We start from the raw sequence: 26,428 nt of genomic DNA on the forward strand, positions 1-26,428 counted from the left end.
TCTGCCCCCTTGCTACACACAATAGCGTAATTGCAAATTAGTTTCCACTTCCCCTGTTAACTTGATTCTTTTTTTTACTGCCATATAATTGGCATGTAACATTACATTCGTTTCCGATGTACAACATAACGATTTAATATGTGTCTACATCACACGTGATCACCATGGTAAGTCCAGTTAACATCCATCACCATATATCGTTACACATTTTTTTCCTTGTGATGAGAACCTTTAAAATCTACTCCCCTAGCAACTTTAAGGTACACAATACAATATTATTAATTATGGTCACCGTGCTGTACATTACATCCCATGACATTTTATTTTACAACTGCAAGTTTATATACCTTGCGAACCCCGCCACCCACTTCACCCAACCCCAGTATCATGTCTCCGGCAACCACCAATCTGTTCTCCGTGTCCATGATTCTTGAGTCATTGATTCTTTAGTCATTGTTTCTTCCAGAGGCTAGCTAATGGAAGACCCAGTGGGAGTCTTCAGTCTCTTGAACTGGATGGTAATGAACAGCCCAGAAGTCACTGCTGCCTGGGCACGAAGTAGCCGACTTACCAGAGGGACAACTCCCATCAGATGCCTTATGACATGGCAGCCCCAGAGAGGCTCCTTGGGGCTTCCCCTTTCTCCTCCATGTTGAGATTCTCTCCCTGTTCTTCTCCCTTGTCCTCTCCACTATGAGTTCTGCCTCTGATTGCATTCTTATCTCCCAGATCGTTATCGTCTTCCAACGTCTTAGAGCTGGTTTCTCCTAGGCTCCAGCGAACAGTTGGTGAATGAATGCTTACCTCCAAGTTTTCCCTGTGAATCTTCTTACCCTCCCCGGCCACATCCCTAGATTGTATCTGCTTGGAAGGATGGGAAAGGTGCTCACTATTTTCCAGGGTTGATATCAGAAAATATGCCTGGGAGAAATTTTAGAAAATACAATTTTAGCATTTTTGACACATTAGACCCACATTTATTAAGTGTCTCAGAGAAGCTATGATCTGAAAAAATTTAAACCCCTGCATTGTTTTTCCCCCAAACCTCACAATGTTGAGCTCTCTAATGGGTGATTCTTGTGGTTGCGGTAGCAAGCGCCCACAAGCGTAGGGGCTTAAAACATCACAAATTCATTATCTTACAGTTGTAGACATCAGAGGTCCAAAATGGGTTTTACAGGCCAGTCTCAAGGTGTTGACAGTAACCATACTCTCTGTAAGCTCTCAGAGAGAGTCCATTTCTTGCCCTTTCCAGCTTTTAGAAGCTCCCTGCCTCCCTGGGCTCCTGGGCCCTCCCTCCATCCTCACAATCAGCAGAACATTTTCCAGTCTCTCTGTCTGACCCTGCTGCTGTCCTCACACCCCCTTCCCTGACTCTGACCCCTTCCTCCCTCTTTCACATGTAGTGTGGTAGCATTGGGCCATCTGGATAACCCAGGATAATCTTCCTAGCTCAGTATTCTTACAAAGGAACATCTGCAGGGTCCCCGTGGCCGTGGAAGGTGACGTACTTATGGGCTCCAGAGTTCAGAGTGTGGACATGCTGCCCAAGGAGGGGCCGTTCAGCCTGCTGCCACGGGAGAGCCACGCTGTCACCCTGAGACAGCTCTAAAAACACGAGTATCGAAGGAGATTTTCTAACTTCTCGTTTTATTTTCAGATGCAGAGAGAAATTGTGTATGCACGAGGAGATGGCCCTGGTGCCCCTCGACCAGGATCCACTGTCCATCCACCCCACGCCATCCCAAACTCCCCACCATCCACTCCCGTGCCCCATTCCATGCCTCCTTCCCCATCCAGAATTCCTTACGGGGGCGCCCGCCCCATGGTTGTTCCTGGCAACGCCACCATCCCCAGGGACAGACTCTCCAGCCTGCCGGTCTCCAGGTCCATCTCGCCCAGCCCGAGCGCCATCCTGGAAAGAAGAGATGTGAAGCCCGATGAAGACATGAGTGGCAAGAACATCGCGATGTACCGGAACGAGGGCTTCTATACCGATCCTTACCTTTATCACGAGGGACGGATGAGCATAGCGTCTTCCCATGGCGGGCACCCGCTAGACGTCCCCGATCACATCATCGCATATCACCGCACAGCGATCCGCTCGGCCAGTGCTTACTGCAACCCTTCTCTGCAAGCCGAGATGCACATGGAGCAGTCGCTGTACAGACAGAAATCTCGGAAATACCCAGAGAGCCACCTGCCGACTCTGGGCTCCAAAACGCCCCCCGCCTCTCCTCACCGCGTCAGTGACCTAAGAATGATAGACATGCACGCCCACCATAACGCCCACGGGCCCCCTCACACCTTGCAGCCAGAGCGGGCCTCCCCGAGCCGCCAGACCTTCAAGAAGGAGCCGGGCACCCTGGTGTATATTGAAAAGCCACGGACCACTCCGGGGTTAGCCAGCATTGTGGACTTCGGCCCCCCTCTCGTGGAGAAGCAGGTGTTTGCCTACAGCACTGCTACCATCCCCAAAGACAGAGAGACCAGGTAAGGTGGTGAGGGCGGCCCAGGGTGGTCTGTGCCGGTGAGTGGTTGAGGGCTGCCCTGTCGGGTCAAGCCAGGGGGACAGAGGTCGGCTGAGCCCCCCCACCCCCCCCCACCCCCGGGGGAGCGCAGAGAAGCTGCAGAGTAGGACAAAAGGCCATCCGGGTCTGCAAAGAGTTTCCGCATAGGTGGGGGTCGGGTGACGCAGGCCGATAGCTGTGACAAATGGGGGGCAGTCTGTGGGAGCGTGCAGAGCGTGGGGCTAACAGGGGCATTGTTCCTGTAAATCCAAACGAAAGGAAAGAGAATGGTGATCAGCAGAAACCGTTGGGGCAAATGGATCAGGAGCTCATGGTAATTGATCTGCCAGTGAAAAGAAGGAGCGAGTGGTTCAAGTTTTAACTGTCTGAAATGGCAATTTGTGTTTTTCCTGCGGAGTGCAGTTCTGCTTTCTCATCTGGCCTTGGGAAATGGAAAGAATGTGTCACTGTCTGTCATCGAGGGTGATAAAGCACGAATTTGCATGCGAATAGGATGGTTTAGATTTAATACTCAGGAGTGGTAACTGAGATCAGCAAAAATTTTTTAGGGAATGAGACACTCTTTGAGTATTTCAATTTCTTTTCTCATCTACTCTTTTTTTGTGTAACTTACCAGCCCAGTCCATTTTAAAGACCCTCCAAATCTCGTATCATAATAGGAAAACTAATTTTGATAGAGGGAATTTCTCTAGCCTAAATCAGTTGAAAGAAGCCAACATAATAAAAATCTAGTCAAAGAAATTGAGTCTGAAAGAGGTTAAGTGTTTTAACCTGTTGTCATCTGAATTCAAAAGGGGCGTGAGAAATAAGATTAGATATAATGGGAATCAGCAGTTTATTAGAATCACTCTTCTCTGTTTCTCGCCAAAAAGATAGTATCACCTACATACTATCAGCATTCTGATTTTTTAAGATTCATTTATTTACTTTAGAGAGAGAGAACAAGCAAAAGGGAGGGGGGGGCAGAGGGCGAGAGAAAGAATCCTGAAGCAGGCTCCCCACTGAGCGTGGAGCCCAACACTGGGCTGGATCCCAGGACCCTGAGATCACCGCCCGACCCAAAAGCAAGAGTCGGCCGCCCAACCGACTTCTCCACCCAGGTGGCCCTCATCATCCCAGTTTACAGATGCAGAAACTGAGGCTCAGAGAGGGTAAGTCCTTCCTCAAGGTCACAAAGCCAGTATGTGGCATAGAACGTCCATATCTGTTAAAGAATCCTGACCTTTACCCCTGTGAAATAGTCTGCCAGATGAGTGGGGCCTATGAGCCACACCTTCACTTCAGAGAAGTCAGTGTAGGGATGAATTCTGAACATTTCTACCAGAATTCTTAAGAAATTGTTTCAGGTCTAGATGCTACGCAACTGCTCCTGAAGGATGTCTACAGTCATAAACGTGGTAGCATTTGCATAATTATGCTGCTAAATATATACGGCCATTTAAAATATAACTGCCCTAGCTAGTATATTAGCACAAGTATGCAGTGATGGGGGAAGAAAGAGCATCTTTGATAGGCATTTATTTCTGAAAAATGAATGCAAGTACTACGTCAAAGAAAAATTTTTCAAAGCAGGAGCGCCAGAAACAACTACCCGAGCACGAAATCAGAGCCCATTGTTTGCACGGAAAGCCGGCTCTTATCTTAGATTTAATCTGTTTATTTTAAGAATTCAGCCGCTACAAGTCTACCTTCCTGGCTGTGGAGTCGTATCAAGCGCCAAACCCGTGTCTGTCGCCCTTTCGGAATATTAAACAGCAAATACATCTTGAGAGCGCTTCTTCTCCAAAACTCTCAAGTGACATTTTACATCGGAGATGTGAAGCTACAAAACGCAGGAGGGGGACTGAGAGATCCATGGCACTTCTTTCTTTTGGACCCTGCTGGGTTCAGGTGCCCGTCCAAGGAAATAGTCCTGATAACTGCGGGACGTTTGAAATCAGAGAGAAAATTCTTTCTTTCTCATCTGCACTTAGGAAACCTCCCGCAGTAGTTTTTTTTCCTTTCCTTTCCTTCTTTTTTTTTTTTTTTCTTTTTTGAACATGATTTTATAACTGCTCTATTGACTTGAAAATGAGGAGTTAAGGATGAAGTCATTTCATCTCGGTCCGTGTATGTAGTCGTGTGTCTTGATCGAAAGCATTTGGCTTCTCTTGTCTTACAAAGACATTTCCAGAAAGCATCTAGTGATGACAAATTTTCTATAGGAGATCTGGGGGGAGAGTCATGTGTGTAGTAGAACACAGAGGACGGTCGGGCTCTCGTCCCAAGATGGCCACGGATTTGGGGGGCAGAGGAGCCGGCTACAGCCACGTTGATTTTTTTAAGAGCAATTTTCTTATCTGAGATGCTAGAAAGAAAAACGATCTCAAGTGAGAAGATGGCTGTATCCAGATGAGTTCCCTTCAGCCGAGAGGCCAAGAAGAGAGTGGTCCACATGGCTGTGAGGGAGCGGGGGAGGGTGAACAGTGTGTGAGGCTCTGTCTTCCCTGGGTTATAAACTTCCTTCATTAAATAGCATCGTTCTTTCTATTCATGGCACGTAAAGCAGCCCTCAAGAATTGTAAAAATCTAGGACATTTATGTTTTGCTACTTTCTATTTATAGTTTAGATCCTATAATGTAAAATATCTTTATTGAAATTCAAGAGTGCTCATCGCAAAGTGACTAAGAGCTCCCTTTCCAAATGCATAACAGATTCCTTCTAATGTAGTGTTGTTCAAGACATGGTAAACTTGAACCGAGATCATATTTTTACATCATTCTACACCTACGATAGCTAAATTCCACACGAGTCGAGAGTCCACTGGGGAGCAAATTCTCGCCTTGCCTCGGCACCTCTGTCTGTCAAAAGAAAAGCCATGTGAGATGGCGTCGTGATCTCTGAGAATTCCCCAATTGAGAGAAGCAGAGGTCCCCGCCCCGGGCCCCTTAGAAGAGAAAAGAAACTTCTGTGTAGAAGAGGAACAGTGCACGCTAACTGGTATCCATTGTTATCACTTCACGTCACTTTCTTACTGGAGGAGGATTACATGTTATTCTGCTGGTAGCTTCGAGGGGTGGGATGCCTCCTTGGTTGAACAGTGGATTGAGCAGAAGTCTGAATTCAGATTTATGCCATTGAAAAATGTTCACAGTGACTGGCAGACCTTTAAAGATTTTCAAACTTGCTTTATCCTAAAATTGAGGATTAATTTTTTTTTTCCTTTTTCCAAGTGCATATTCAAAAGTGAGCCGCATCAGAAGCCTCCTAAGTGGTTAGACTTCGGATCTTTCTAGAACGAGGTGTCTTACCTTTGGCGCTTATTGATATTTTGGGCCGGATGTTTTGTTCTTGGCTGGGTGGAGGGGCTCTCCTGTGCTCTGAAGGATGTCTGGTGGTGTCTCTGGCTTCTTCCCCGCCAGATGCCGGAAGCAAACTACCCCAGCCCCGCCCCCCGTAAGGACAGACAAAATGTCTGCAGACATTGTCAGATGCACTTCCTGCGGGGGGGGGGGGGGAAGGGTTGGGGTCCGATGCAAAATGCCCCTGTGTGAGAAGCGCTGTTCTCAAGGAAATTTGGACTTTTTCTGCTTAATGAAGTAGAGACATGAAAAAGTACCCCACACTCAAATAATGTAAATTGTGACATTCATAAAACACGGATCTTGACCATCGTTACCCCAATTCAGCCCTTCACCTCTTGGTGAAGCACCTTCACTACTGTGAAAACCTGCTCTTATGACCTTTGATGCAATCCATCCGTGATCAACCATTCACTGAGGGGCAGCAGTGTGCCGTGTTCATGAACGTGAACTTCAAAGCCAGACTGCCCAGGTTCACATTCCCGGTTCTGACGCTTGGTTAGACAGGTTACTGAATCTCTGCCTCGGTTTGCTTATCTGTAGAATCGGTATAATAATAACACCTACCTCATGGGCTGGAACAACTCGTTACAATAAAGAGCGTGTGTTCCACATGGCCAGGAGTTGTGCGTTCCTGCTTCGAGCAAAGCACCCGCCCACATGCTGTTCACCAGAGATCAGTGTGGAGAGACGGCTAAGACCGGGATTTTACCTAAAGAAGCAAGGAGACAAATTGTCAGGTGTACCCCCAGGAAGAACATAAAGCAGGTGGCAGGTGTGGAGAGAATAAAACTAAGTGTGAACAGAGAAGAGAATTAGCTGGGCTTAAAGATCCAAAGTAGAATGTTTAGAATATCAAAGCCACTTTAAAATCCATTTCAGGAGAGCAGTCAGAGTTCCATCTCTTCTGGGGTCCGGAAGCAAAAAGACAAGCCAGGATTAGGACATCCTTTTAAATGCGCCTGAGCTATGTGAGTGATGACAGAGATGCCTGACCAGGAAACACTGACATTATTAGGTCATCGGTTTTGCTGCCTAACAGTGCCTGACTGATTTCGGCTCTTGTCTGAACTGCTTTCCCACGTAGCTCTAATTATGGATCAATAAATGTTTATTGAGCCCCTCTTAAGTGCTGAGCTGCGGACTGGATGCTTTATAGCGTAGAGAGAAACCTCGATGTGGTCCTCACGCACAAGGGATATAAACTAGGAAGACAGTCATAAAACATGAAAAGCATGATACAAGCCATGCCCCAGTTAAGGACAGGAGCTGAAAATACAGGATAACAACTGTTCCGTAGGAACCGCCACAACAGTAGGACTTCATTCACGGGTGATGCCCAGGGGTGCTCTCCTTGTCACCTAAAGGTGACACCGTCTCCTAGCAACGCAGAGGGAGGACACCATTCCAGGTCAGTGAGGGGGGGATGTGTCTCTCCCCAGGGCTGGAGCTCCAGGGGGAAGATCTGTTCTCCACATCTCCACGTCCAGCTGGAAAGTCAGGACACGTTTCACTTGGAAACAATGAGGAACAATGATCGCTCTAATAATACCCTGTAGGTTGCAGAGGCTTCCGTGGACCAGCTGGAAATCCAGCCACCATCTATTCCAAGTTCTACACAATGAAAGTACAAGTAAACTTTTCAATTACAAGGCTGTCATAATCTGGGGACTGCTTGTACGTAATTAATTCAAAAGAAGTGATGCAGACATTAATTGCTATGAATTTAGGAAAAAAGAGCCCTTTCCCGAACTTGCGCTGGTCTGGGAGCTTTCGTGAGAATGTCGGGATGGACTGCAATTCAAGGGATATACATAATGAAATGAAAAGATGTCATTTGGAAAGACGGACTGATCTCTCTCCCAAATTTGCTATATTTCTGCTTTATGGTTCTAGACAAATGACACCTGCCTGTGGGCTGTTCTGCTGGTCTCAGAAGCCAAATCGGTGTCAGTCAATCGAATTATTACTTCCTGCACAGGAATATGACGTCATGGTTAAGTAATATTTGCTTGTCGTTCCTTAGGCTTCCAGATTCAGGCAAGAGCTGACTGGTAAACATGATACTTAACCATCGGACAAATTCGTGAAGCCAGCTCTGCTCTTACACGAGGGATATTCTAGCAGAAATACCAGCGGAATGAATGCTATATGAGGTCTGTGTTACCTTAAGCAAACCAATTTCTCAAAAGGGAAAGCCATCCTCTGTCACTAATTAGATGACATTAAAATGCACCCTGTATATCCCTTGAATAGTCACAAGGTGCTGTCTGTCAGTCCAGTGGCTTAGACCCGAAACCAGAAGCAAAGCCAGAGTGACCTAAATGCTGTTCGATTCGGATAATCCCCTTCCCTTGCCTTCTTCAACAAAAAGAGGAATACACGTTGAGGGACGGGTTCTATGGTGAGAGCTGCTCAGTGTGGAGTCAGCGTGGTTCCCATCTGGCCCGAAGATGGGGTACCTCCAAGTTGCCCGATGACCCAGGAACTGGGTAATTCCGGGTCCTCGTGATGTCCAGGCCATATCTGAGCCTCTCTCGTGACTGGTGGCCCATCTGTCTGGAGGAGATCGCGGAGATTTTATGCTTGGCTTTTCTTGAGTTTTTGGAGTTTTATTTTTCATGAGTGAAGTCTCAAAAATTTCGCCAGGTCTAAGCATTAATTCAAACGTTCAAAAATGACGGGTCTTCAGAAGTCAGTATTGGCCACCACACTCGTGTAGGGCCAGCTGGTGTGAGTAGTAAACCCCTCCTCTCCCTCCCCGACCATCTTCAGAGAGGACCTGGGTCTGAGAGGCCACTCTGCTCATCGCTGGCTTTACGGGAGAATCAGACAAGAGATTTCCCACAGAGCCTGGCGTCTGGAGCTCTCCCAGCCAAATGATGTCGTTACTGTCAAACTGTTTCAATATTTTTTTTGTCTTTGTAATAAAACCGGTGTGTCCCTCACCCCTCCAGTAAACACAGACATCTAAGAAGGACGAAATGCAAAAAGACACGAGGGAGGCCAACTCTAGGAAACGCCTCCCTTCTTTCTCCTGAGTCTGTCTTTTGAGTTCACCCTAAGGTTTTCCACATCAAAAGCAGGTGGAAGCAGAGAGTGAATTTCCACAGCTCCCGTAGGACCCCTCAAGAGACCCATCTCTCCATCACCTCTGACACCATCTCTCGTCGGAAGGTCCATGGCAGGCCCCTGGTCAGGTAGCTGGAACACGAACGAACGGCTCTTCGTACTGGTTTGTACCTGTGCAAAAATCCACGATGTCATTTCCAGAAGCATGAAGATGAAACATTACCCTCAGGGAGGAGAAAGAAAATGCCAAGTAGGTGATTTCACAAGCCAGGGTGTAGGCTCATTCTGGGAGCGAAGGTTCTCACCTCCAGGGAAACGAAGCGCCTCACCCCAGATGGTGAGTCACTGTCCTTGGGAGGGCCCCTGCCTGGCTAAGCCTCCGTGCCCTTCGCTGTAACAGGGGGATGGTAGTATGACTTCTCGATGGTTCTGCACAGCTTGAATGACATGGGCATACACTGGGAAGTGACCTGGAAGGTTCTATCTGAGTGGTCCGTGGCTCTGTTCTGTAGGGCCACTGGATCTGGCCCTTTGGATCTGAGAGACTGTGTCCTCACGCCTGATGTGGGCTGTATTCTGGTTCCAGCCAGTACAGTCTGCCAGGAAAGCAAGTTGTGAATCAGGTTAAAGGCTACCTGGAGACCTCCCAGGCGGGATTGCTGTGCTGGGCAGAACGCTCCTGGGTGATCGTGCTCCTGGGAGCCCGGAGCCAGGTGTGGCTGAGCTTAGCATGACCTGCTGGGTCCGCCACGCCCCCCCCCCCCTTTTTTTCTTGGCTTGTCAAGATCACTAAACCAGAAGGGAAGGAAAACTGTAGGGCCTAACTAAGTTCCTTCCAACCAGAAAATTCTGTAATTCTAGAATCCTACGTCTGGCTGCATTTCAGACATGGTATGCCCTTGGAGGTTGGGCATAAGAAAATTGGCACCTCTGTTTCACAAGGGGTGCCAGACTTTGAAGGCCCCATCTCCTCTGCGTGCCGAAAGTTTATTCAGCCTTTTACGTAACGGGTCACGAGCTCCTGGTTCCCTGGCTTCCTGTGTCTGAATGAGTTGGGCCTTGCCTACCTCCGGGACTTTGCACTTGCTCTCCCTCTTGCCTCGTGCCTCCTTCTGCCCGTGCGTGGTTATTGGCTCCTCACCCACGTCAGACATTTACTCAAAGCCGCCAGCAGCTCAGTAAGACCTTTATTGGCCATCTACACACACACACACACACACACACACACACACACACACACACACAATAGTATAATTAAATAAAATACCTGTTTCTACATGAGTATACACCTATATTTATATGCTTACATATATGTTTTTCTCTCCTTCCTTAGTTTGTTGTACCCTCCCCTCATAAGCTCCCACGAGAGCAAGCCCTTTGCTTGATTCGCCACTGCATCCGCAGCTCCTAGGTCTGTGCCTGGCACACGGTCGATGTCGGGACAAGGTTTGTTGGATGGATGAAGACCAGGGGAGGAAAGGAAGCCTCGTGCATCCCTCATGTCCCGCAGGCGATAACGTATTTGCCTGTGCGCTTTCGCCCTCGCCCTCATCCCCACGCCTCTGTGGGAGGACAGCCCCGGGGGACAGGGAAGGCTGTTGTTACCCTAGTTGGGCGGTTGAGGAAGTGGAGACTCGGAGACGTTCGTGACGTGACATGGGAGTGCAGCTTTGTCCTCCCCGTGGGCGGCTGCGGGTCAGCTCCGGCTCCGTGTGTCCAGAGAGGCTGTCCCGTCTTCATTCATCCCTTACTTGGGTCAGAGGCCTTGGCGTCCTCTTGTTTGGTCTCTCCCACTCCCCATTTGGACAACCAGAGAAGGCTGTCCCTTACTCCAGCCCTCGTCCTCGAGCTCCCTGCTACCACAGTGGTGGTGCCAGCTACCACCCGTCTGCGATGGTGGCCTCTGACCTGGTGTCCCTACACTGTCCCTGCCTGCTTCTGGAGCCAGAGAACAAGTCTGGATTAATGCCTGCTCCAGAATTGTTGCTTCCGTTGAATGTTCTTAGTCTAATTCCACTGCCCTTGCCCCAGGACTCTTCTTAGTGTGCTGTTCTCCTCTCTTTTCTTCTGCTAAATCCTGTTCTTTTTGGCTTCATTCACCTGTCTCCTAATAGGAGGAGTTGCTCTTCCCCAGCTGACCGTCTGTGTCCGTCCTCCAGGGGCACCTGACCGCTAGGAGCACACGGACCTGGATCCCAGCCAGCTATGCCCGCCCCTGCCCCACCCCCCAGCTGGGTCATCCGAAGCTTGGGGTCAGCAAGAAAGACCAGTAGCATTTTCTCCAAGTTGTTGGCCATCAAATGTCTCTTGAGTCCTTTCGGGTAAATGGTAGCAGTTACAAGCTAATATGTGAAAAACTATTTATTCCAAGGAATGCAGCATTCTCTTCACATCTCATCATGAGCTTTCATTTTCTCAGTGCCTCAGTGAATTTATCAAGAAAGATTAGAAATAGCTTTTTCCCCCCAGACCTTTATAAACGGGTTCCATTTTTTGCCTGTTTCCTTACAGGCGTCATTAAATCTGCACATCTTCGTGGCCGTCAGTCAAATGCAGAGCATTCCAGATGAGCACCTTTGCTTTGGTCATTACTTCTATCCTGAGTTGGGGAAAAGCTGGACTTTCCAGATCTAGACGGTAAAACCAGACCGAGTAAGAACCGAAGGTCAGAGTATGTCTGTGAGGAAGAGTCGCGCGTCTTGTAATGGCCAACTTTTGAAAGGGTTACCTTGAAAGGGTTGAAGCTCTAAGAGATCATGAATTGGAATGGGACAGAGGGGAGGCCGGCTTCCTGTGCTGAAGTCGTCCGAGGACGTGGGAATGTCCGAGATGCTGGTAGGGCATTTACGGGTGAGGAAGGCAGAATTCGGAAGCATGGCAGATGTTGAGCAGCTGGCCAGAACAATGGGCTGAAGCAGTAAGAGGAAACATGGAGCATACCCCGTCTTCCTTCTCCATGGGCAGAGGATCGGGGGAGGAGGGATAGCAGCCTTCAAGGTCAAATGGTAACACCATTTCTTCGTGATCCTCTGTATCTGGTTTTCGTCCAAGGACTGAGAACACAAGAAAGTGCCGGACATGGTCGCATGCAGTGGTGGGGGGACGACCTTAATGCGTATGGAACTCGGCAGCCCCTTGGCAGTTACTGGCCATGCCCACAGCGTCTCCTCAAGAAATCTAGAGGTTTCGGTGAGCAGTTAGATTGAGTGGGCGTTTTCAGAGGAATGTTTTTCGTTATAGAGTTCTTTCACCGATAGGTTAACTTCGGGCAGAAATAGAAAGTTCGCTGCTCAGAGTCCTATTTGAAGCTTTACCACAAATTCAGATCATTTGAATTCCAGTGTTCTGGTGAACTCTTCTGAAAACAGTGACTTTAATTACTTTGGTTCCCCCCCGCCCTCATACCAGAGAATCAGGGCATGAGCAAACAAGAGCATAGCCCAGCTTCAAGCCTGTTCGCTATTCAGTTCTGGAAAATGCCTTTGGCACTGCCAAGACTAAAGGGTTTTAGTTCACTTAGATTTTCTCCCAGAAACAAACAAACAAAAAGTGACTCTGAGGAAGGAATGATGATGCTTTATTCACTGTCTCGTCCACACCAGCTTATTCTGTGCCTAGCACGCAGTAACGTGCTTAAAACATTTGCTAATGGCTTGTCGGCTGTTCATGACTTTTGTGGGGAGAGAGAGATGACAGGGAATGATCAGGAGCAGACAGTAAAAATAGTCACAAAATATCAGAACTGGAAATGAATTGGTGGGCCCCCCTGGGACACACTCCCAGAAGGCCAGCCCCCCATTCCCCAATTGTCGTCGTTACTGACTATCCTGAGCCAGTGGGTTCAGCACTGGTAACTGATTCGGAAGGTGAACGATCCTCCACTGGGGTCCGTCCTATCAGCTTGGCCAACTGTTTTCCCTCAGCTCCCCGAAGCTCCTTCTGGATGGCTAAAAACATACCCTTAGGGATTCGTTATAAAATTACCAGTCTCCTAGTTGTTATGGCACAGACTTGTTTTTTAATAGCCATTAATTTACCTAGAGATAAGACAATAAGGACTTAATTCAGGTTTAATGAGGCCTGGGTCAACAGAGAGGCCAGTCCCAGGACAAAAAAGGCCAAAGGTGAAAACTTGAATCCAGAAGTTGGATAAGTGGAGTTATTGACTAAACGTATTCCCCCCAAATGCAGACCCTCTGAAGACAGAGAGGAGACCACGCACAGTCTGGGCTTCACCTCATCACAGGCAGACGTGGGCTTTCAAGGAAAGCTTGTTGTAGCAGAGGGAGTTTAAATACTGGATCAGCACTTTCCCTGGATTGGACTTGAATTTTTTTATTAATATTATGCTTGGGCCCCAAGAAGATGCATTCAGCCAGGCTGACTTACGGCCCTAAATGACTAGTTAACCATACATACTAATCACATAAATATGGCTTATGGAATGATACAAAATGGTTTATGAAATCACTTTTAAACCATCTTTTCAACAGTAATTATACCAGTCCTGTAATACCTTGAGCCAAGCAATATTGGCAAGCATGGGCTGAAGTGTCTTTAATATTCCCATGGTTATCGTACAGAATTGCCACTGCAACAAAATGACAGGGTCGTATTTAATTTCTCGTCTTCTGCTGCGTTTCTCTTTTCTCCTTTTCACATTAAAACATACTTCATAACGTTTCATCATGGGAGAAGGCTGCATAAGTTTCCAGTTGCTGTAATTTAGTTAAACCATAAAATTGTTTCCAGATTACCAACCATGAAATGGAAAGACAATCTTATTTATGAATTTATAAATCAGATAATCTCCCTCAAATGAATCCTGAAACCAGAAACACTTTGATGATTAAATAGGAGGGGAAAAAGTTTTCTCATTACCATGTGTCAAAAGGATTGTATTTTTGTAAAGCGGTTTTGGTCGAGGCAGTGGAACACGCGTGTAAGATCACATGGGTCGGTCACATGCACATCCCGCTGTTTCCTGGACAATGGGAGAGAGTTGTCTCCTGACCTTGGCCGTCAGGCTCGAGTGTTCTATACTCTCAAGGCTCTGACAGATCATGTCTCCTTCCTGGTGGCCCCACCAGTGACATAGCCCAGAGGAGGCCACGCAGGGAGCTTTCACAACCGTCCTCAGAGAAAGAAAGGGAGAACCAAATGTGTGTGTATAGGGCTGAGAATAGGGCTTTGCTCCAGAGCATCCAGAACTCCTCTCCCAGGCAGTTGGGTGATTATGTCAACATCATGTCTGATGAGGAAGGAAGAGTGGAGTGAGATTTGGGTGTTGTCTTTCTCTGCATCCTAAAACCACCGTGCAGAGAAGCCCAGTGAGCAGCTGAGTACCCACTGAGCCAAGGAAAAAGCCAAAGGCATGTACGACGCCTGTGTGGAGAAGACCCATGGGGATGAATCAGTTGAAGAGCGGTGTTCTGACCCTGGAATGATTCAGTCGCTTTGCTTGGTTTTTGATGCTGCTGCCCTCCCTTGTTAAACGGGGTAATGAAAGCCAGTGACCAGAGAGTGATCAGAAAAGGCCCCGTTCAGGGTTGTGCCTAGAGCCAGTGTTGGAATCCCTTCCGCCATATCCTCCTGTCAGATTCTCACTTAATGCTTTAGAGTCGTAGACTTAGCTATTTCTCACCATCACTGTCGCCTGTCTGGTTGGGTTGTCACTGTGCCTTCCCGTCCCAAGCTCCAGCTTCACAGGCTCCTTTAAGCCATTTCCTAACCAGGGCTGCCTAGACTCTAAAAATGAGGTGCCACTCATGGAAGGAAGGCAGGGCGGGCGGGAGGGAGGGAAGGAGGGATCTTTTGCATGGGCCTAGGATTGAGTAAGAGCCGTGAACTAGTACCATCTCAGGGAGCTCTGAGTGCCCCTCTACTCAGGGTCATGAGCTTGACTCCAGCATTACCGTGGAAAGAACGGGGGCCCGGGATGGCTTTCTTCTGCTGCTCGGCAGATCTTCTGGACATCATTCATTTCCCAAGAGCCCATTTGTCTAAGTCTTTTTGTCCCACTCGGCAGGCAGCATGACCGACCACCACCATCTTTTCTTGGCCGCTTGGGTCTGATAAACTTGGGATTGCCATTGGAGGTTTACTAACCTGATTTCTTGATTAGAATTCCTTACTGAGTTCTCCGTTTGCGACATGCACTGTCTTATGGCAGAGAAGAGGCCAAAAACCCAGGTAAGACTCAAAGCGCTATGCCGCTCAGTTCAGCCTTCACTACTCTGCCCGGAAGCAACTGGAAAGTCACTCCAGGAACTTCCACTCTATTGCAATTTTTTCTCTCTACCGCAATTTCTCGCAGTAGAACAAAGAGATCATACTATTTAGCACGTCAGCTGGATACTTTTCCTTACTGTGTTCACAACCAGTAACTATTCAGATCGCGTGGCTTATATCCAAGAAACTCAGAACTGTGTCAGAACCATCCATTTTAAACTAAAGAAAATGCATGCGACTGCGAAGTTAGAAACTCATAATTGTGCAATTAAGCTCAGTGTTTCATATGGCGCTACGGGTTGTACTCCCAAGGCAAAAAGCAAGGCCAGAGGTTTTTGTATGGACAGAATTGCCTTCGCGAAGCTGGAGATACAGATACGTCATCTCTCGATTAGTCCAACTCAACCAGCTGTTGGTTCTCTCGTGAAAGAACAGGCCGCCATGATTTTTTCCACGGGGTACCAGATAAAGAAGTCAGCTTGTGTTTCAAAGCTACGATGTCTGAATATGCTGTTTGTAGTACGGGAATCACTGGTGCTAACACTATCAGGGGCCTGTGGGGCGGCGGACCGTGGTGGAGAGTGGGGTCGCGTCTTTGTCTCGAGCCATCCCCGCTGGGACACGTGCTGAGGGGATACGTTGGCAGGCGAGTACCCCCACTACTGAGACTGTTCTCCGCTCTCTCCCTTGTCTTGTTTGAAACCAACACGTACGTGTCATTGCGTTTCGCTGGCAGTGACAGCCATTGCTGCCCACCATCCTCCGTCAGGAGAGGTCACTCCGTTGTGGTGGTGTTTTTATCACGTGCTGAAGGTGACAGTCATCGTTCTACGAAACTGCCATTGGCCAGGGCTCGGAGAGGGGAGCCTGTGTGAAAAGCCAGACGTACAGTGCTGTGGCCTCAGAGAGCCCCGAACAGAGAGGGGGGCGGTGTCTGTGCACGGTTCCTCCTGGGGGGGATTTTTCACTTGTGTCTTGAGATGGTCAAGTTGTCAGGGATATTTGTCTTCCTGCTGGATCCTGTGAAAGCCCCCAGATTAAGGTTCCTATGACATTAGACTCGGCAGCCCCTTCCCCCAAGTCAGACAGTGATTCCAATCCTGTTTTTCCTTCGGAGACATCCATTTGTATCGCTCTTGGGCTGTGAAACAATTAGTACTCCACACTCGGCCAGTGTCTCCATCATTGACACCGAAACCTAGGCGACAGCCTCCCAGCCCTTGAGGACAGCTTGCAAGTCTGAGCCACCGGGCCCCAGCTGGGCTAGGACGTGGCCGGTGTCAGCGATCAAATTGGAACAGCAGGGCAGAAAGTCGCAAAAACACTTCAGGCAAACAGAGTCCATTCAGAAGGAAGCACTTTCCCGTTTTCCAGGAGGCCTGGGCTGGCTCCTCTGTCTGGTGTTGTTGTTTTGTTGTTTTTTTTTTGTTTGTTTGTTTTTGTTTGTTTTTTTTTCAGTGAGATCAGTGGGTTAATATTAAACTCTGATCATTGAATCTTGAACCCAGCAGGGATTTGTAGGCTGTTCACGTCCCCGGGGCCGGATGGGATGAACTTTGGCAGCCTCCTAGGTGGTCCATTTTATAACCCTCAGCGGATCATTCACCTAGACAAACCAGTCTGAAAGTCAATAATAGCTTTAACCAACGATTCTCTTGTTTTACAGAGAGAGGATGCAAGCCATGGAGAAACAGATTGCCAGTTTAACTGGCCTTGTTCAGTCGGCGCTTTTTAAAGGGCCCATTACAAGTAATAGCAAAGATGCGTCTAGGTAAAAAGAAGAAAGCAAACCAATGAAAAATAATTCGATCTGTTTCTCTTTAATCATTACGATAATCCATTCATTCAAATCCGTTTTTCTTGTAATCATCTCAAGGCTGAAAATATTCCCATCTCTATGAATCATGGTGTGTTTGTTTGTTTTCCTTCTGGTAATTCTTGGTCGAAGGTAACACTTTGGCCCAAGAAGGGTAAATGGGTTTCCCAGTGCATGTGGCTTCACGGACCACGGCGCCCGTGCCCGCGAGCGCCATCCACTCGTCTCCACGTCCGCCCCATCTGAAAGTCATGAGTGCTGCTCGGCTGCATTCCACCCGCAGTGGCAAATCCACACCTGGGAAGCCTCTTCCATCCCGGCCGGTAGTGATGCTGGTGCTGAAATACCCTCATTGCTTGATGCCATCATGAGCTGCTGCTAATCGCTTAGAATAGTGAATGGAAGGGGCCAAAAAAAAAAAAAAAAAAAAAAAAGGGCATTTTGGAAACTGTGTAGCTGACTCTCTTTTTCTTTTATTCAGCGAGAAAATGATGAAAACCACAGCCAATAAGAGCCACACAGATAGCGCAGGTAAGTGTTTTTCTGAGCCTCGGTGGGCTGCCTTTGATTCGCTTTGGCTGGTTTCGGAGCATTTAACCTTTCTCTACGTCGCATAATTGGTTGGATTTCAGAGGCTTTCTGGATAATGCCTCCTCAACCCAACAACCACCACCGCCCCTTCCCAGCTTAATGCTGAAATTCCAGAGTAGTCACTAATTAATTCAGAGGGAGGGCGTGGCCTAAGCCCTTTGGTCCTCTCCATTCAGTTTTTCTTCATCCATTCACTCTTCTTTCATTTATTCAAGTATATGGTCCTACATCCGACAAATATGTGTGCCTGGCACGGGGCAAGGACAGTGGGCATCATTGAGACAGGGCTGCCTGCCTGGAATTCCTAAGCCTATGGGGAAAACAGATACAGAACGAGTAATTAGGAGCGGTAAGATGGAGTGCAGGGTGAATATTTAACCGACAGATCTGGCCTCGATTGGGAGCTTGCCCTGAGGAAGTGCAGAGGCTGAGGCCCCAAGGATGAATGGGGACTACTTAGGTGAGTAAGGGGGGAGGGGAAGAGTGGGAGCGGGGGGGGGGGGGGGGGGGCCAGGGAGGCATGTGTAAGTGCTGGGGAAAGGAATTCAGATGTTACTCTAAGTGCAAGGTGAAGCCATTGGAATGTTCCACAGGGAGGAAGGAGCTCAGCCCAGCTAAAGAATGGGAATGAACTGGAAGGGAGCCCATGGTCAAGGTGGGAAGGGAAAGTATGCTCCGACCAGGGCCAGTTTTGTAAATGCCAGCACTCCCCCGCAGAAGCCTCGGTTATATTCCCAGTGGAATTCCCGAATATCCACGTTGATTTGATGTCCACTTTATGCGGCAGGCTCAAGGCAGGCCGCCTCTCGAGAAAATGAGGTCTTCTCTTGCGTTGGATTAGAAATAGAAATTATTACCAGGGACATGTTCAGCTACTGAATAACAAAGGAAGCCTATGGCCAGTTGGGTGAAACCCCTAATTTGGGGAAGCCACGGCATGTTACACAGCATGATAGAACGGACAGATCTCGGGGCTGCCCCTGAGACCTCTGGTTGATCTGGTTCCTCCCTGGCTAAGTACAGACAGTTCAGCTGTGAAGCCGGCCAGGCTGGACGTCCAGTGTTTCCAGGCCTCATGGGATTTGTCGGTTTACTTAAAAATCAATCGGTGACCTTGGCCACAGCCAGGGAATTATTTTGTGGAAATTGCTAAACTTGGCTTCAGACCAGTTGCCAGTGTGTCTGGGAGATGTCTGTTGGTTCATTTATTTTCTCATCTATTGTGAACGTAACGGGGGGAAGGAATCTATGAACTCAAAGAAATAGAGTGAAAAGGTGGTTAGCCGGGGCTGAAGGTTGAGGGAAAGGGGGAGGAGTTGGTCAAAAGTGTCCGCTTCCAGTTAGAAGATGCACAAGCATTGTGATTATAGAGAACACCTCTCAGCTGTATACTCGGAAGTTGCCAAGAGAGTAGATCTTAAACGTTCTCACCACAAAAAGGAAGCGGCAATTACGGGACATATGATGGGCGTGTTAGCTGACGCTACCGTAGTGGTCATACTGTAATATGTAAGTGTATCATCAAATCAACACAGTGATTAAAGTTACACAGTGTTCTATGTCAATTACACGTCCACGAAGCTGGCAAGAACAAAGGGTGCCTGGTGAACTAGTGAACGCCACAGCCTTCCGGACCCCTGAATTCTATTCTAGGAACGCTGCGTACCCAATGCCGTTGTTCTAATGGAGATGCACACACTCTTTTACATTCTCTTTTTCTTTCCTTTCACTTTGGGTGACATCATCCTCATAATCGCAGGAAACGTTTTGTGAGTGTCTCCTACGTGCCGGGCACTGTTCTGGGTGCTTTTCATGCCGGAACTCATTAGGTCCTGATGCCTCTCCCCCAGATGGGTACAGTTGTTTCTCCCACGCTCCAGAGGAGAACACTAAATGCATGTCCTTGCACGACACATACGCACGTGGTGGTCTCCCCTGCCCCCACCTGTCATTTTCCCTCACTCTTTTGTGTTAAGGTGCCCCAGCCTCTTTAAAGCTATGTAGGTTGTTTTTTGTTTTTTTTTAAAGATTTTATTTATTTATTTGACAGAGAGAGATCACAAGTAGGCAGAGAGGCAAGCAGAGAGAGTGAGAGGGAAGCAGGCTCCTTGCCGAGCAGAGAGCCCGATGCGGGACTCGATCCCAGGACCCTGAGATCATGACCTGAGCCGAAGGCAGTGGCCTAAACCACTGAGCCACCCAGGCGCCCCTATGTAGGTTGTTTTTACTTCTTTGTTGCGAAAGACTTTGTAACGGTTTTGGAGCAAAGGGAAAGGAGCAGGTGTGATATCCCCAGGAAGCAGTTCCCAAAGTGGAATCAGTAAGTCCAGAGGGATGAACTTGAGTAGCATGGGCAACCTGCTGCCAGTTTTCTCCTCCACAAGGGCTGAGCCGGTTGGTGATGCCGCCGGCAGCTGCACCTGTGTTGCCACGTCCCCGTGTCCCTGCTGAGTCTGGTCCCTCTCGTTCTCATGTGTCACGGGTGCACATGGTGACGTGTAGACATGGTGCACGGGGCTTTCGTTGTCATAGCAGCCTTGGACAGTGCGCAGAATGTTTTAATTCTTCTGGAATCCTAGGAAGTAAGCTACAAGATGGAAAGTATTATTCCCCTCTTACAGCCAAGTCCACGGAATTACAGACACATCAAGGAGCTCTTTGGGCCAAGGGTAGATCAAAAAGGGAAAACCAGATTTCCGGTTACTCGAGGAATATTGGGTTTACGGTGGATCTAAGAGAACAGAAGAAGCCTCCCATTTCGAAGACGTACCATGGGTCTTAGACTGTATGTTCTATCATTTCACTCACATAAGCCTGTAAGGAAGATACGAGCCGCACCGCTAGGGGGCGTCACAGCCAGTCCCGCCGGTTCCCAAGCCTGTGTTCTTTCTGTCATGACAGGATACATGAAACTCGCATCAAGTTTGCATTAATAAGATTCATCTGACAGTGTACTTGACCTCAGGCAGATCTGGGAGCAGGGGGAGGAAGGGCGACATGCACAGAAAGGAGTGAGGTTGTGCGGACTAGTGTGGGCACGCTGGGAGCAGAATGCGCGTGCCTCCTTGTGTGGGTGTGGAGAGCACATCCCGGTCCTGTGCATCGCCTCTGAAGGGGAGCTCGTTTCACACTCCGGGTTCCCACCCACCAGATTCAGCTCCATCCTTAAGATTTCGGGGCTTCTGCCTCTTGACCTCAGCCCATTGCTGTGAGTCTCGGCTTTTCTACTGCCTGACACTCCCAGGTGAAGCGGGGAGGCTGGCAGGGTCTCCTCTTGCCCACTCTGCTCAGAGAGATAATAATCACAGTTCCCTGCATTGGCCAGGTTCTCTGTGCACCACCGGGATGAGCAGTTCACATGCGTTAGTTTCGCGGTCCTCCCCATAGCCCACTGACCCACTTTACAGATAAGGAAACCGAGAAAGTGGTCATGTTACCTACCTGAGGTCATAGAGCTAGGATGTTGGATACTGAGAATAATTTCCAAGATTCTCATTTAAATAATTGAGTGGATAATTGTGCCACTGGCTAAAATCAGGCCTCCGGAGACAACGAGGGTTGGGGAAGAGGAAGAGAAATAATGACTTTGACCTGCTTGTAGAGGAGCCCCGGATCAACGTCAAGGTCTTGCTGTGTGCATGCGGAGAGACCTGGAGGCTGGAGACAAAGATGTGAGAGATGTTTGTAGGTGGTCCTAGCAGAAGTGACCTCCCTGGGAAATGTGTCCAGTGAGAGGAGAAGCTTCCCAGGAAAACACACCAGGATTTAAACGACTGGCTAAGGAAGAAATGAGGAAAGACAGTGTCCGAGATGGAGTGCCAGAGAGGTAAAAAGAAAGGAGACAGGAGCGTTTAAAACTGATTGAGAAAGAGGGGAGTGAGGCAAAGCCCAGTGTCACCCGCTGTCACATCGGCCCCACATCTGTGGGGTTGACACCTGACCGCTGGCCGTCTTCCAGAGAGCCATCGAGTGGATGATGGAGATAGAAACCAGATGTAGTAAATTAGATGGTGAAGAAATTGGACAGATGAGTGTGGATTCCATAGAGAAAGTTGGGGACGGATGATGCTTTTTAGAACCAGTGATTGGCATTCAGCTCTGCCAGATGGTGCGTGCCCTGTCGCCCTCGCCGTGTTGAGGGAACGTAGAAGGCTCGTGTGTCTTCCTTTGGCTGAAGAAGAGCAGAGAAATTCTTAACCCCAAGTTGGGGGTGGCTAATGAGCCCCGTGTCATTTTCCTTGGAGAAGTACCTCAATGGTACCATTTGTGGTACACCTGACGTCGTATGCTGTATGTGTGTGTGTGTGTGTGTGTGTGTGTGTGTTGGTGGCACGTCCGCGTGTGTCTCTGCCTGTGGGCGCGGAGCCCGCTCCAGTGGCCTGGCTGATTCTAAAAGGAAAAGGTCCAGTGTGTTGTGATCAGCCTCGGAATCCTTGATCTTGAAGGTGCTTGTTCATTGGGACATGCTGCAGTTACTGGATGTCCTCCTCATACCGGAGACCTTCCCAGCTGGAGAATATTCTCTGGGACCATTGCAGAGATGGCAAGTCTTCTTTTCCGGGGGTGATTTCAAATATGCGGGAAAGCCGCCCCGCGTTGGTCAGTCATGGCCATGATGGTAGGAGTGGCCGATCAGCTTGTACAAATAACAAACAGCTCTTTGTCTGCCCTGCTGGGGTCCCTTCGGAAATCCTTACAATGCTTTCCGTTCTGTTCTCCTGACTGCCCCAAGGGGGCTGCGAGAGGCCTGGTCCTTGGAGGGTGAGGAATTTGGTGGACCATCAGCACCCATCGACATTGCTGGGAGCCAGCAAGAGGACAGCTGTGAGCACTCCCTGGCCCACAGGCATGGCAGCCAGCCCCCAGCAGCAGTTCCCCTGAGGCTGGGTTGTGTGCTCAGGGGAAGGATTTCCCTGGGTGCTGAGCCCAGAGGGAGAGAGGGAGAGAGAGGCCACTGTGTGCACCCACTTCCGAGTATGCAAAGCAGCAACAGGGTTTGGTCCCGGAAGGCCTGCCTGCCCTATTGCAGACTATCCTTTACAGAAAAGAGAGCTAACCAGAAGAGGGTGTGTGCGCGTGCTCACGCCTGTGTGTGTGTGTGTATGTGTGTGTGTGTGTGATGTAAATTCGGTCTACTCTGGATGCTTCTTCCAGAGAACTCCATCGTCCTGTAAAGACAGTGGTACTTCCTTTTGATTCCTGTACCTTGCTGATCCTGTAAACGCTGCTCGAGATCCTTGGGGGAGGCATTTTCTGAATCAGACTCGGTCAGTCAAATCGGGCCCTTCCCAGATGGACTTAGGAAATCCATGAGGCTTGTTTTAAGTTGGACCCAAGAAGCACAAATTTATGGCAGCTCGAAAACTATTTAGGAAGATTTTCTTCCTGCTGCCTTTTTTGTTTCCTCTCCTAGAGAATTTTTGAACCATGCCTGATTTTCTCAGTAAACGAGCTGTGAGCAGAAGTCCTGCTTCTTTTGGTCTGAAAACCCACAGGGATTCACAAGAAGACCCTGTTCTTATTACTTTCCCCTTGGTGCCTGGGCTGAATCTGCCCAGAACTAAGTGTCTGTTGTCCAGATCCATCCGACCGTGTGAGCATCCAATGTTAGGTCCCAGACTTTAAAAAAATGTATTTTCTATGATAAAATTACAGATATTCACCATGTAGGTTTAATGATACAAAAAGTAGAAATATAAACATATATAAAACTAAGGGCACTTGGGTGGCTCAGGCAGTTGGGCGACCAACTCTTGATCTCAGCTCAGGTCTTGTCTAACGGTTATGAGTTCAAGCCTTGTAATGGGCTCCATGTCCAGTGTGGAGCCTACTTAAAAAAATAGTAAGTAAATATGTGTGTGTGTGTACATACATATATATACACACACATTTACACATATATACATTTACACATATATATGTATGTGTATATATATAATTAAATACATATACATGTAAATAAATATGTATTTCTGAATTAAATATATTTTATATATATATATCATGGAATACTAGCAGCTAGAAAGAATGTTAATACTTTGTTACATATACATCTAATCTTTTCTCTGTGCAAACTTGTATAGAGGAAGGAAGGAAAGAAGGGGAAAGGATAGGGAACGGAATGGAAAGGAAAGGAAACATTTTAGCTTCCTTAATGTGCCATCAGTTCTGTGTTCTGCCTTCTACAACATGACATTTACCGACTGCATAGTATAACCTTGCGTGAATGTGCCATAATTTAAACCCAATTCTTTTTTTTTTCCCCCGCCATTTAGAGGACCGACATAATTAAAATTTTTTTCATACTGAAGGAGTTACTGGTGATCTGTGTCGGGATGGGACTCAGAGCTCCCACTTTCTGGGACCCTGAAGTTCTTGGCTCTTCTTTTCTCCTAGGAACGCTGCATGTTTCCGGAGGCAAGACTGTGGGAGCCCTGGAGTCATCGGGAGTGTCTGCCAGCCCCTCGACTCTGCACATGAGCCTGCTCGACATGAGGCGGAGTGTGGCCGAACTCAGGCTCCAGCTCCAGCAGATGCGACAGCTCCAGGTACCTGCCCAGTTCTGCGTGGAGGGCATCTGCTTAGCTCCCCAGAGTCCGCGTTCTCCTCCCTGCTCACCTCCCCCAACGTCCCCAGCCCCTCAGCCCCTTCCCGGGGCTCTCTCCACCCTGTGTTCCTAAGGGCAAACTGAAGACCTAAAGAGGCGCCCCATCGAGGCATGGTTTCCTCTCTCACACACACGAAATCGGTCTAGATCCTTCCACCGCAATTCGAGTCAGTCTGTTACCCCTACATTTCTCACCACCAGTTAAAGCTAAGATGGTGATTTCACAACCCGACAGCTTTGGAGCCTAGGGTTTTTCTGGAAATCGAGGTTTTATTTGAAATTTTTGCATTCATTAAAAAAAAAGTTGGAAAGTAATTAAAAACCAATGATTTAGTACCCCGCAAATGTGCTGGCCAGAATGGGTCTGCTGGGTCCCAGGTCCTTCCCTGGGATTTTTGTTTTGGAGTGTAAGCCCCTCCTCATGTGGCTACTGCCCGTTAGTGCCACCTGCTGGCCATTTAGAAATTATCTCTGCTCCCTGGACCCTCACAAGAAGAACTCCTAAATCTTGTGTGTGCTTTCCAAAGTGAGCAGGTGTTGGTAGGGGGTGGGGGCGGGGGTGGGGGAGAATTGCTTTAGCCTAAGTACCAGGCTTTCTCTGAAGTGTGGCTTATTCAATATGGAGGGTGACATGTGTGCCCAGCATCACCCTGGCCTTGTTTGGTTTTCCAGCCCACGAGGGGTGGGGGGGTTCCCACAACCCGTCTCTCCGGGTGAACCTTGAACTGTGGTAGCTCGGTTTCAGACCTGTCAGCCCTCGGCAATGAGGTTCTTCGGTCAAGGTCTGGGAAAGCTATCTTCACCACACAGGTTCCTTTATTGCCCGGAGATTGCTCGGCCTCTCTGGCTCGGTGGTGGGGGGAGGAGTGTTATAAAGAACAAAGCAAATGTTCTCTTGAGCTTTGATGTGTGTGCAGTTCTAAACAGCAGAGACATAGGGAAGGCTTAACCATTTTGTTTCCCAACCGATGGTTGTTGTTTCTACTTCAGTCTTTGTATTTCCTGTGTCCCCATCAGCCTTCCTTCCTGTCTTTTCAATCAGGGGAGTCTGTCTGTTTAAGACAAAACTAGTTTAGAATAATTAAGCCATCTCAGCACTGATTCTCCTTGGGCGTGTGTGTTATACACTGAAAAGGAAGTGCAACCCCAACGTGATTATAAGTCCAAGAATGGAACTATCATTAGAAATATATGGAACTCCGTGGAGGAGTCTCCAAAGAACAAAAATTGAATTAGAAATTCAAATGTTCTTTGAACTGTGTTATAAAATAGTGAAACTGAATGAAATCTTTTGTGCTTGGCAACCGGCTCTAGTAATTAGATAATTAAATCGCTGGAAAATCCTAGACTGTAGAGCGTATCCTATTTGAGCATTTTATTTTCAGAATTGATGGATTGTTCTCAGGAATAGAAATTTGATGAGGATACAGTGGGATGGGTAGTTTAAATTGGGCAAAAAGAATGTCAGGGGAGGCACAAGGAGCCTTAGCAAAAGATGAAGAAGACCACTAAAACTCTTCTTTATGTGATTCCCTCCTATCCAATTTCACATGAATTATTGGTCTAAGAGAGAGGTTCTCAATCCTGGCTACCTATTAGAATCACTTGAGACCTTTAACAAAAATACCGGTACCTGGGCACCACTGCTAGAGTCTGACTACACTGCTATGAACCAGAGGTCAGGCCCTGGTGATTCTAGAATGTTCTGGGATAAGAACTATTGCTTGTGGGTATTATGAACCCTCAGTTCTTTGAGATGCCTCTTAGAAATACTGAGATCTCAGCTATATCACAAGGGTGAAGCAGAAACAGATGGGGTAGCCACTACCCTATAAGTGTGAAAGACACACTTGACGACATCAAAACCCTGACTTCAAAAGATGCACCCCATTCCCAGTGGTAAATAGAATGTGTTCTCTGCTTAGTTATAATAGATACAAAAGCTGTATGGAACTTCCGTGTTGTCATGTTCCATTCTGAGGTAGAAGTTGGGTCGGCACTTAACAAGCAATAATGGACAAGGGACTGGTGAAGGTCTTATACCCAACAATTGTTTCCCTCGAAAGATGATTATCTTTATCTATTATCTTTTCTGGTGTGATTTTAAAAAAGTTTGCTTTTCCTAAGTGATGAGCTCATCTTTTTTTTTTTTTTTTTTTTTTTTTGAAGTGCTGCAGTACCTGGATTTTCCCAAAGTAATCCCCTATCCACCAAAGTGATTGCTGTTTTGTCCCTCTC

At 47.9% G+C, this 26,428-nt stretch overlaps 1 protein-coding gene across 19 annotated transcripts in view; it reads left to right on the forward strand.

The window, feature by feature from the left end:
* The window catches only part of KIAA1217 (KIAA1217 ortholog), a 692,194-nt gene that overhangs the window by 628,908 nt on the left and 36,858 nt on the right, over positions 1-26,428 (forward strand). For 15 of the 19 annotated variants that reach the window (XM_046013815.1, XM_046013818.1, XM_046013816.1 and 12 more), the window contains 4 exons: positions 1,661-2,493; positions 16,843-16,947; positions 17,474-17,523; positions 23,980-24,131. In XM_046013815.1, coding sequence (XP_045869771.1) covers positions 1,661-2,493; positions 16,843-16,947; positions 17,474-17,523; positions 23,980-24,131 — 1,140 coding nt within the window. The remainder of the gene's footprint in view (positions 1-1,660; positions 2,494-16,842; positions 16,948-17,473; positions 17,524-23,979; positions 24,132-26,428) is intronic. The other 4 variants (XM_046013813.1, XM_046013828.1, XM_046013812.1 and 1 more) reach the window with 1 other exon arrangement.

The sequence above is a fragment of the Meles meles genome, chromosome 7 (assembly GCF_922984935.1).
Source record: "Meles meles chromosome 7, mMelMel3.1 paternal haplotype, whole genome shotgun sequence".
NCBI lineage: Eukaryota > Metazoa > Chordata > Mammalia > Carnivora > Mustelidae > Meles > Meles meles.